This window comes from Borostomias antarcticus (genome assembly GCF_949987555.1).
Source record: "Borostomias antarcticus genome assembly, chromosome: 8".
Classification (NCBI taxonomy): domain Eukaryota; kingdom Metazoa; phylum Chordata; class Actinopteri; order Stomiiformes; family Stomiidae; genus Borostomias; species Borostomias antarcticus.
In genome coordinates, this window is record NC_140241.1 from 19868563 (window position 1) to 19880699 (window position 12137).

At 42.9% G+C, this 12137-nt stretch overlaps 1 protein-coding gene across 1 annotated transcript; it reads left to right on the forward strand.

Moving 5' to 3' along the window:
• The first annotated feature begins 1489 nt into the window (after positions 1-1489).
• mtfp1 (mitochondrial fission process 1) lies at positions 1490-6866 on the forward strand. Its single transcript, XM_084442320.1, has 4 exons — positions 1490-1602; positions 4246-4373; positions 4730-4962; positions 5466-6866. Exons 1-4 carry the CDS (start codon positions 1533-1535, stop codon positions 5530-5532), a joined length of 498 nt encoding a protein of 165 aa, XP_084298446.1. The 5' UTR covers positions 1490-1532; the 3' UTR covers positions 5533-6866.
• Positions 6867-12137: the final 5271 nt, after the last annotated feature.

The window sequence follows — 12137 nt, forward strand, 5'->3', positions numbered from 1 at the left end:
GATGACCATCGTCGGCAAAACACCAGCCTGCTGCAAGAAGAAAAGCGACAAGCGTCCAACATGTTTTTGACGCCATGGTACGGGGAATATAAATAAAAGGGAGTAATCTGATTTCCTTGCAGATTTTGCTTGTGGCGGCGGCCATGGTAGTCTATAACTCCTCCCATGAAAATGTTCGCATCCTTGCCATTGGTTTATTAGGTTGCATGGCGTGGTATTATTTGCTCATTCGCCTGCCAATCAAAGCATAGCCTACGCTGTTCATTTCAGGCATTGTATTGATCCGACGTTGATCAATAGACATTACCATCTCTATCGTCTTCGTAGGATGGATATTCATATGAATAATTAGGCACAACATCGTTGTCTGCATTTGTATTTCATAATTTATTTTAGATTGAAACTGTGCCTTTTAAACAGACAAACTCTTGTCATATATTTTTATCCTGTATTACATCAATCCCATCTGTATTACTCTCATGTAGTAATCATTTTATTAGAATAATGAATACATTTCACTTTAGTTTGAACCGTGTTTATTTAAGGAGTTTAACATGTGAGTTACAACAGACCTTTGTCCCTGAGTCAGCATGATCCTTTGTCTATAGCAAATGGTCACATCTGGTGTGAGTAGCCTAGTCTTGTAACATGATCCTAGGAGGACACAGGGAGCCCCGTGTCCGAAGAGGGGGGCAAAGACCATCCTTAGTTGACCGTTTGTGACCATATATGTGTTAATGAACATTCTTTGTATGCAAATGTATTTGTCATGTGATTCCTGTCTTGAAGCCAGTTTAAAAGCTGATGTCACGACACTGAGAATTCAGTATTGCCGAAGTTCTGACCCCCTGTGTTAGGCATGCTCAATAAATAGTTGATTCGACCGTTTTGGCCTCCTTGAAGTTCTGTTCCACACGAAGATTATGTATTTGAAATACACTGCACTCTCGCCAAAAAGGGTTGGAAAGAAGAATTATCTTTACCCTGTTTGAGGAATAAGCTGATATTAGCCTATATGAAAGCTTATCAAACTTTACTGAAAAATGGGTATAGGTATAATCTACAATACAATCAGAGATTATGATATCCGAACTGGTCAGATTGGTACATTATATTTAACCAGCGAGACTGTGATTTAAGATGAAAGACGCTCACGGTGACCGCTAAATCACTTTCTTGACAACTTCCGGAACAATATGAATTATGTAAATTATCATTAGGGACTATCTCAAAATTACGTAGCCTAGGCCTACTATTGGACATGAAGTTTAGACCTGCCTCTCTACCGTCAAAAAGAACAAAAAACAATTTTAGACTATTTTTGAACCTTTGGCAATAATATTTCATATTTTAATTATAAAAAGGAGAACACCGGTTTCTCTTTGAAGATGAAGCTTTCTTTGAAGATGATTCTTCCTGATTGTACCACCAGACGCTCCCTGGATGGGTGGTGCATCTTGCAGCTGCTCGGTGGAACTGACTGCTACAGCACGAAGCTACTACGGTGGACGGCGATGGAGTGAAGAGGAAGCATGGATCCCATAGAAGAAAAAACAAGCAAGGAGGTCGATATTTATCGTGACACATGGGTTCGTTTCCTAGGTATGCTCGCCATTAGACCGTTATTGCGGACATAAGGACTGCTTCGCCATCCAAACAAGCGAAACTAGTCAGCTTGTCCTGACTTGATCTTTTAGCTAACTAGCTACTGTAGCTATGTCTAACGTTAGGGCAAAGCTAGAAAGTCAGTTGTTGTAAAATATCTATTTTTAGCTCTTTAAATTCAATGTTGTCCATAAATGGTTACATTGTATCAACCTTAGAGCTGACCTTTAAGAAGTTATTGTCCAAAACTCTAATGTCAATGGAAAAAGTAGCTAGCACTAGTCAGTTAGATGAACTTCTCCATAAGTTACTTCCTATTGGTGACTCACAGTCACACAAACGCCCATTTTCATGAATCAACACTGATAGAGAAGCCTAGCATTATGCTGCATACACCTTGTTCGTTGCTTAATTCCGTACTAACATGTAGACAATGGTGTTTGACGTGTCTTGAGGTGTATTGGTGGTGGAGGCTTGTACTATTTCTCGTGTATTACATAAGCACCATTTGGCTGTGTTGTTGGGGGAGTCAATGAGGATAACCAGGATTAGGTGTCTACCAGCTCTGACCAAGATTTGTCATTAGCAGTTTAACAGATAGAAAAATCTGTTAGGCCTACATGATTCAATTTTATAGCCTACTTAGCTCGGTCAAATGAGTACAATGTGGCGTTTGCTGCTTACTCTGCTGCGTTCTGTCGGATCGACGATAGCATTGACACGGGGAGAAAGTGAAAGTGCTTTCAGTTGTGGAATATCGACATGGTTTGGGGTGACTATAGCAGTCTGGGCCAGGGTCACTTTCAAACCTGCTGTCGCTATATTAAACTCCACTGCAGCTCTGTGTTGATAGGCCTAGATGCCCAACTCGCTCTCTGTCTGTCTCACTTACCTGGATCTGTCGGCTCTCTCCATACATTACCTTATTTTTTTTACACTTCCCCTGTCTCTTGTTCTGTATATCTCTGTCAGACACACACACACTCACCTTCACACATTGCTGACTTGAGCTGTGAATGACAAGCAGGACAGATGAACCTTTATTCTGGTGTCGTGCTGGATGCTGTGAGTCGAGCACTATCTCTACTGTAGTGAGCACTTAGAAAAGCACTTGAGATATCATCTGAACCCCCCCCCCCAGGCGATCATCTCATCTCATCTAGAGTGCTATTAAGCAGCTTGTTTTGATTAGGCCAGTAAGTAGTTTTATTACCTCAGTAGCACTGAGGCTCGTACCGGAGCAAACATGTGTTACTAATGTTTATCAAACAAAACAATCTATATTGGGCTATCATCAAAGTAAAGCCATGCATTCATACTGATGATGATGGATGGGTTATCAGCATGTTGGCAAAGTTAATTTCTGTTAGCCTTGTGAGACAGTCCTAATCATCAGAGTTCACTTTCAGTTGGAAAGGATGGTCTCATAGGCTACTGGTCTGAAAGGAAAGGCAAGATTATTTGTAGCACATTTCAGCAGCAAGGCAATTCAAAGTGCTTTACATGAGAAAAGCATCAAGACAAAGTGCAACACATAAAAGGTCATGTAAAACGAAATGCAAAAAAGGACATTTAAAACAAAATGCAGAAAAAATAAAATGCAGGAATTAAAGTCAGTGTATGGATGAATCATTATTTGATTTAATAAAAAGCAGCGGCCAAAAAGAAAAGTCTTCAGTCTTGATTTAAAAGAACTGAGAGTTGCAGCAGGCCTGCAGTTTTCTGGAAGTTTCTGGATGCTCAGACCCCTCTATGCCTACAGTATACACATCTCTCAAGAAGGGTATCTCTAGGGTATCTCTCACAAGTAGGCATCTTGGAACGTGCGTAGCGTGTCTATACCCTGACACCAACTGAAGCGGTGGAATTTTACTCTTGTTCACCAGATAACTCTCACCAGATTACTCCTCACAGTCACCAAGAAAGATAACTCTGGGCTGTTTTGTGGTTCTTACTGTCACACACAAGTGCCACTACAAATTGAAACACTTTTCTGTTTGAAAAGGCCCATACTTATTTTCACCATCCAAGGAGATATTCTTTGCTGAGAAGCTATTTTTTCCCCCACAGTTCAATATCATCCAACAGCACCGCATGCGACTAATAACCCACTATCTCTTTCTGCTTTCTGGTGCCATTAAAAGGTAGATAATGCCCCTCGTGTTCCTAGTTAATTTTACCCTCTGCTTTTTTACACACACCGTAGTGCACAGTTATGGCCACAAGGGGGCAGCAGAGTTTCAGTAGCAGGCACCTCGGAGACCCTCTAACGACAGACCAAGGGCATATTAGTCATTCAGCCCTGCTGGAGCGGACGCAGCATAATTCTCCAAAGGTCACTGACTATTTTCACCCAAAGCATGTCAGGGGGGGTATTTTTGCTAACCAATGAAAGTGAAAATGAATGTCACCCCCCCACCACCACCATGCACACTTAACATGGCAGAGCTCCAAGAAGCAAATTGGAATGATTATTCTAATACTGTACGTAATGTGTTTTTTTTTTTTTTACCTCAGGCCCCCTTGCGTTGCTCCTTTGGGGGTTGTCTCTGATTTGTTTAGAGGGCTCCCATAACAGGGAGGTAGTTAAACTCTTAATTGCCCTCGTATCTTACCCTGGCATGTCTCGTTCGCCTGCAGGCTATGCCAACGAGGTGGGGGAGGCGTTCCGTGCCCTGGTGCCCGTGAGCCTGGTGTGGGCCAGCTACGCCGTGGCCACTGCCTACGTCTCCGCTGACGCCCTGGACAAAGGGAAGAAGGCTGCAGCAGTAAGGAGGACATCTGTGTCCAAACCCACAGTGACGACCAATTACATGCTCTCTCTTGTCCTCTACTTTCAGGCCATTTCGACCTGGTGTTTTTTTTTGCAGTCTGACAGTTTTAAATGAGCTTCAGGAAGTGTGTTTAGGCTAATTGCCAATTTCTTTTTGTGTCAAACATGTTGCTTTCTTGCAGCTCTCAGCAAATCCCACTGAGGAGAATTGAGCGTTCCCCCCAAAAAAAAAATAAATCCTCAGAGCAAGCAGAGAATCCATAAGAGTATCTGCCAGCTGGATGCCCACAGTATGCGTAGTGTTGAAATGTCCGTGTCTGACTGGCTGTGTGTCTGTTGCCGTGGTTCCAGGCGCACGGGGACGAGCCGGGGAGGAGCACACGGGTGGCCGCGGCGGTGGTGGATACGTTCGTGTGGCAGGCGCTGGCGTCCGTGGCCATCCCGGGGTTCACCATCAACCGCGTCTGCGCCGGCTCCCTCTACCTGCTGGGCCGGACCACCCGCTGGCCCCTCCCTGTACGCAAGTGGACCACCACCGCCATCGGCCTCTCCACCATCCCCTTCATCATCACCCCCATCGACAGGTCTGTGTGTGTGTGTGTGTCGATGTGAAAACGTAGGCCTGTGTGTCACTTAGGGCTGGGTATCGAGTTGAATTTCAAGAATCGACTGGATTCCGATTCACAAGGTTCAGAATCGATTATCACGATTCGATTCGATTTGATTCAATATCGATTCGGTTAGTGTTACTAAAACCTGTTTTTTTTTAGCTGTAACCTTAATTACATGTCTGCCAAGTTATGCAACACATCAATACTAGGGCTGGGTATCGATACTGATTTCCAAAAATGAATGAATGAATGAACTATTCATTCCTTAATTTATTTATTCATTCATTCATTAAATAAAAGATCGATTTGGGGATTAATGAATCGATTCTGAATCATTTCATTTGATTCAGAATCGATGACTCGCTTTTTTAAACCCAGCCCTAGTGTCACTGTTGGGACCCTCAGGTTAACGTCTGCAGCGTCAACCAGAGGTCTGATTCCAAACCTGACAACCTTTCCTGTCCCTGTGCTCCCAGGGGAGTCGACTTCCTGTTGGACTCCAGCCTGAGGAAAGTCTACGGCGGCGGAGAAAAACACGACTAGGAAACGACCGGACTGCCTCTTGGTCCCCTCCCGGTCCTAATGCCCCTCCCCTATCCCCCTCAAGGCCCGCACCTCAACACACACACACACTCACCTGCTGATTGAACATCACTGTGAAGCACAAAGCCTCTTCAGCAGAGCTACTTAACTCCCATCCTTGAGGACAGCCTGGCTGGTTGTCTCTGATCTCCCCTGGATCCTCCCTGCTTCCCATTGTTTATCCTCTACTAGTTTTAGCTTTGGGCTGCAAACTCTTCCCTCCCTGTCTAGACAGGGGTATTGATTGATTCAGAAAGTGCTCTAGCAGGTAGTCGATACAATAGACATGGTTTTGGCCTCATGACGAGTTGAGTAGCCCTGCTTTTGGCCTGCAGAGACTCACCTTGTCATGTTCAGACGTGGACGTCTCATGAGCTCAGACATCTGTACTGGGGTTGTGGGGGTCACTCGTAGGTCCTCAGGTATGTCCTAAAGACCCACGCCACGCAGTAACTGTCAACTTTGACCTTTTGTTCTTTATTTCTGCCTCAAAACGAATTGCGAACTTGGAATACTGATTGATGGATGTTTAGATATCAAGATGCACTCCTCAATGTTTAAACGACCTTAGTGTTGATGTCAAGAGCCATTGAGATTTACCCTAAGAGCCATATAGCATGTTAGTAAAGGTGTACAGATCTTTTGAAGGTTAGCTTAGTTTACTCTACGCATGCTAATGCCAAAGGTACACAAAGCAGTGCGATGTTAAACGACCCAGACTGCTGAAAGTAAGGGAATATCCATACATTTATTGTCATAATCTGCCAAGGCTTGACGATACTCTGAGAGAAGAATCCAGAAGTATGCTGTATCTTGTGTGCTGTATGTTGCTTACCTGATGCTCTATGTGACATGACACTATGCAAGGGAAACGAGTCACTCTGTACTGTATGGAAAATGAGACGATGCCGATTAATGAGATGCAGAACTGGGAAGTTCTGCAAATGCTGTTACACTAGAAATGAGCAATAACTCTTGATTCAATGGCTGTTATATAACATGGAGTTTACTTAAGTGAAGGGAACCTTAAGGCAACAACTTTGTTTTTGTGATAGTTTGTGAGAAGCATATTTGCGTGTGCACATATTGACATTTCAAACTGTAACTTTAAAAGAAAATCTTTTCTTTTATGCTGAAAACTAAAGGGAATGTTTTACACAATGGTTTGAAACACTGATGTTACACTATTTTCCATTTTCAGCCTTAACTTTCAAAAATATGACCTTAATGTTGACACTCACATTTATTTTTAGTTAACAGAGAAATATAAACATATTTTTGACGATGTGACTGTAATTTATTGTTGAAAGTTAAAGCTACTGTAATGGGCAGCTACAATTGCTACCCTCTTTGAAATGGGGTTTAACATATACTATAGAAAAATAAATATATACCCTGGATATCTGTTGAAATAAAAGGATGAATGATAAATCTATTTTCTTCACTGATTTCTGCTACATGTTCCCATACTCTAGACCCCATTCCCCATACTCTATATACACTATATAAAGTAGCCTATATTTCCCCATACTCTATACTCTATATACACTAATATATATCAAGTAGCCTACATTTCCCCATACTCTAGTATACTCTATATACACTAATATATATATAAAGTAGCCTACATCCCATACTCTAGTATACTCTATATACACTAATATATATAAAGTAGCCTACATCCCATACTCTATATACACTAATATATATAAAGTAGCCTACATTTCCCCATTCTCTAGTATACTCTATATACACTAATATATATAAAGTAGCCTACCGCAAGAACTCTTCTGTGCTGAAGTAACTGACTCAGGGGTGACTACATGTGATCGCAACACATTCACTGGCAACAAGTGGTGCAGAACTGCACTGATGAATTGGGATCGACAGCCACACACTATTGAGAGACAGTGCGGGTGGGTACATTATAAGACCTTGCTAGTTGAACCAATTTATGCATTGATTTTAAATTGCAGTGAACGCGTTGAGAAAACACCAGCTTGTTCCCTCTACCCTAACAGCTTCTATATCAACTATTCCAATCCAGTACACAGATTGGAGATATGTTGGCACGGGAGAGGGCTAGCCAATAAAATTCCTGCAGTGTTACTGTCAACGCCAATCACACCGAAGAGTTTAAAGAGCCCAAGTGGCAGTAATTTATCCTGATTGAGTGAAGTGAGGTGCAGCTGACAGCAATTTCGTTGATGAAGTGCATTAGCCGAACATAAGTCAAGGTGGTGTGTCTCGCGCCAGCACGATCACAATAATGTTTGTTCTCAGTGGCGTGTTAGTGACGCTCGCGCTGACCACCGCAGCAGTGGCTCAATCAGGTAAGCACGCGCGCCATGAACCAGGCCTACTGCTGAATAAGCAGCCTAGGGCGAGTTCTTCCGTGTTTGTGAGCAAGATCAAATCCCACATTAGTGCTTCCACTCCCACGATGTGTCCACGTGGTATTTTTATAACCAGCGGCATGTTCTTCTAAGGTTTTCCACAGTACATCTTTGGTGAGTGGATCGTTACTGAGGAGACCCCTCTTCGTGAGGAATTGGATGGATCAGAGAAGTCCGTTGATGTGGAGGAACAATGGCTGACGACCCTCCCACCCCCATCCATCATGGAGGACCAAGGTAGGCTCCTCCTTCCTCTTACCCCTTTACATTCTTCTGTGGGTGAAGTCTTCTAGCAACGTGAGCAAACGACTAAGTCTAGTGACTTAGTCTTCTGCATTCTTTACTTCTAGGAGAATCAGGTAGGCTGTGCACCGCCATTGGCTAGTTTTGTACCCCACCGCCATTGGCTAGTTTTGCACCTCACTCACCAGCACTGCAGATGGATTGTCCAATCACATCATAGCAGGTCCTGGAAGTCACCGTTTTGTCCCTGCTGCAGGTGTGGGCGTGTCTCCAGTCTGGCTGGTCTTCCTGGTGGTCCCCCTAGTGCTGCTGACAGCCATGGGGGCGCTGGCCGTGGGCTACTACCTGTGCGTGTGGAGGGGCGGAAGGATGGGATACAGAAAAAGCAGAGATCTATTGTCCCATACTTAACCTTTGACCTCCACTCTGCTTGATTATTGAATAAATTGTTGTGGTAATTGCTGTAGCCTATGCCTCCATTGTCTACTTTGGGAGTAACATTTCTTATTTCTCATGTTTACATGATCTAGCCATAAGAGGGCACCATAAGCTTTACATGGACAGAATTGAGCATTCATAGCATGGCCAATCTGAACTGATGAGCTGAGCCAGCGTTTTGAGCGTTCACTGAGCTTTAGCACAACAGGTGTCCCACTTAATCTTCAAATTATATGCCGTTTCCCTCTTTTAATAAGCAACTACAGCGATCATTGTAGCAGGTTGAGTCTTAATCTCTGTTTTGAGTCACTCATGCATGGTGGTTTGTAGATGGCAGTGGTTAAAAAGAGCTACATCAGAATTTCCATGCTACTGTTTCTACAATTTTTCTCTGCTGTTTTCTCTTGCCGTCCCGTTTCAACAAAATTAATAACGACCAAAATCATGTTGCCATTGGCAGGTTGGAAGTGTATCGATGGTGCTCCATATCTAAGAGTAATGTTTTCATTCGGTCGCAAGACAACTGGCCCCAGATCAAATCCACAAACATTTATTATAAGGCTTCCTGGAGCAATATCAGGTCGCATTAGGAGGCCTGGGGAGACGCAGCTGATGAATTGAATTAATCTCCCCTCCCATGATTGATGGGGGTGTTCACAGGGGCTGGGAAAATGGGGGCTTTGTTTATCTGTCACTCCGATCACCATGTCCCCCTCTGATTTGCGCCTTTGGGTTTTGAAGGCCACAAGTGGCCAAGAGAACCCCCCCCCAACCCTCTTTCCTCGAATTCCCACCCCCATCTCAACACTTCAATAGACACCCCCCTCCCCCACCATAATACCACCAGGCTCGAAAAACAGTCAATGGAGGGAAACAAGTATATTCTTTTGGCTTTGGATGTCCTGTTTAGCAGTTGATTTCTCTTGCATTTCAACTGCAAACACTAAAGGCTGTGAATCTTGATTGACTGAACTTAACCATCTATTCTGGCCATGCTTCTGATGCTGTTGTAGGAACTGGGATAATGAGACTCCTCCTCCCTGTGAGACTCCTAATTTGTTACAAGAATCAATAGCCTTTAAAATAGCTGAGAGAACCAACACTGAACAGAAAAACAAAATGTGGCCATTTTGGTTAATGGGAGAGTTTGTGCACAGGCTGACATTAGAGCCAATAATTGCGGTGTTATTGTTATTAGAATACATTGTGGTCAATTTGAGGTCAGCAGAAGGCTGCATTTGGGTAACCGTGGCAGAATGTATTCAGACTGTTCAAGAATGATTCTCTCTTTAACTGAAAGTGAAAACTAAATGAGGTAGCACACCCGAGCTCACCATAACAGATAAAGAGGAAGTATGAGAGCAGAGGAAGGGGCAAGTTGTTCCACTCAACACTAAACTAATCAGCCTTCAGCTACGTTCAACAGACTGTCTTCTTCTCTGGGAAGTGAAAGAACATGCCATGTATACAAAAGGGAGGAATAAAAAAAGGCCAGTCTGACTACTCTACACAAACCAGGCATTTAGGCCTCTGAACACAGAGGGAATAGGCTATCCATCCAAGGGCATACGTTTAAGCAGAAAATATGTTGTGCTGCACAAAACCAGAGTTCCCAAACATCTGCTTTATAAAGAGTGAGAGCTAGTGCTACAAGTAATAATTCAAATTCAGGTCGATCAATGTCAGCTTGACATGGGGGTATCAGAGGTTTTGGCTGAAGGGCACGTCAATCATCTGTTTTGTGGTGGTGCGGTTAACCAGACTGCCTCTCCACTTGAGCTATAACACCTCGGCCCCATGGCGGGAAAAGTGTAACACATTGAGTCTCAGTGATATGATGGTGAAATATGATTTCATACTTTAGGCAGTGTGAAAATATGCTGTTCTGTATTCTAACCACCCTCTCCTTCTGAAATGAGTTTGGAGAACACAGAAGTGATGAGAGCGTCAGCGATACATTATGCATGAGGGTCTCCTCCTGGATGGGGTCCCGGTGTCTTCGGAGGGAGCAGCCAAGTGGAAATGCTGCCCGGTCACTTAGAGAAGCTGTCTGTGGTCATCTTTCTGCTTGAGAGGACGGCAGCCCAGTGCTCTCGTTGTGCACCTGCAGTCTGAGATGAGCGCTCGGGGTTTCATGTATGAGGTGAGCGCTGTGTGAGACCTACAGCACATTAGATTGGTCTCTCCTTTGAAAGATCTCTTTTGAACAGACAAGCAGATGATGTGGCGAGGAACAGGACACATGGAGATGAAGTGTGTTTGTATCAGACGGTGCTAGGAGAGAAATATGGAATGCAAAAAGAGAATACTGCTATTCTTTCACGTGCTCCAAAATGATCTGTTTGTTCTCATTCAACAGGTCTTCATCACAAAAATTAGCTGCAAAGCATTATTACATGTTGGCAGGTCGACAGATGATTGTGTTGTTTGATTTTACATACTAAGTCTGACCATCAAATTAGTCATGGCTACATATTTCTGGTCATTTCTGTGTAATTGGTATTTTCTAATGTCCCCATGAAAATAGAAAATATGGTCTTACAGAATAAAACCCATTACATTTTCTTTTGAAGTCTTGCATTTGAAGTCTTGTATTTAGTCTAAGTGTGATTTTATGAGGCAGTTTTTAATTTTCAGTCTCAGCTCGGATTTTACAGTCTTGTAACTTGCCTGGAGAAAGGAATTAATCCGTTGAACGACACTTCTCATTTCTGCCAACAGGATTCAGAGGAATAAAACCGCCCGAGGAGAGACATGGATGAAGCTGTCCGTTCTGTGTGAAGATTACAAACACATGCCTGGAGAGGAACACGGATCAGCATATTTATATATGAGTATGAAACTATGGTAGAGTTTTTTTTTTTTTTTTTTTCAGTTCAGAGTTCAAAACTACTTAAAAAAAAATCATTGATCTTTTCTGGATGACATTTACAGAAACCATTAGACAACATTTGAGACATACTAAGTGCCCTGTTTGGCTGTCTACTTCACCTCTCCAGCTAAACAGAGATAGTTTACAATGTATTGATTATGCCTGTGTGATAAAGCTGCAGTTACAACAGCTACAACATATGATTCACATCCTGTACCATTACTAGTCAACAAATATATTAGGCCTTGTGTCATAAGAGATTACTAAAATGCATGACGCTAAAAGCAAACTGTACACTTACACATTCTTATTATTTTTCAGTGCTTTTGGCAGCTTGACAGTTTCTTATAACCATATTCCACTTATCTCATATATTCTTATACCATCTAACAAATTGAACTCATGCAGGGAATGAAAACCATGTTTAATATTATTATGAATGAACCGTAGCATCATATACTGTAGGCAACAAAGCCCTCTTTGAGTGTATTCAGCCGAGCTACCGCAGAGCTCACAGACTGGGCCACCTTCTCTGATGTCCTGACGTCACCCCAACACAGGGGACGACTAAACCTGGAACACTAAACAAGATATTTTGAATCACATTTCTATGATTT

Bases quoted from the DNA above. Each gene is read 5' to 3' on its own strand.
- mtfp1 (XM_084442320.1), top strand. From the start codon at position 1,533: ATGGATCCCATAGAAGAAAAAACAAGCAAGGAGGTCGATATTTATCGT. The intron at 1,603-4,245 runs GTATGCTCGCCA...GTTCGCCTGCAG, and splicing joins CACATGGGTTCGTTTCCTAG to GCTATGCCAACGAGGTGGGG. The intron at 4,374-4,729 runs GTAAGGAGGACA...CCGTGGTTCCAG, and splicing joins AAGGGAAGAAGGCTGCAGCA to GCGCACGGGGACGAGCCGGG.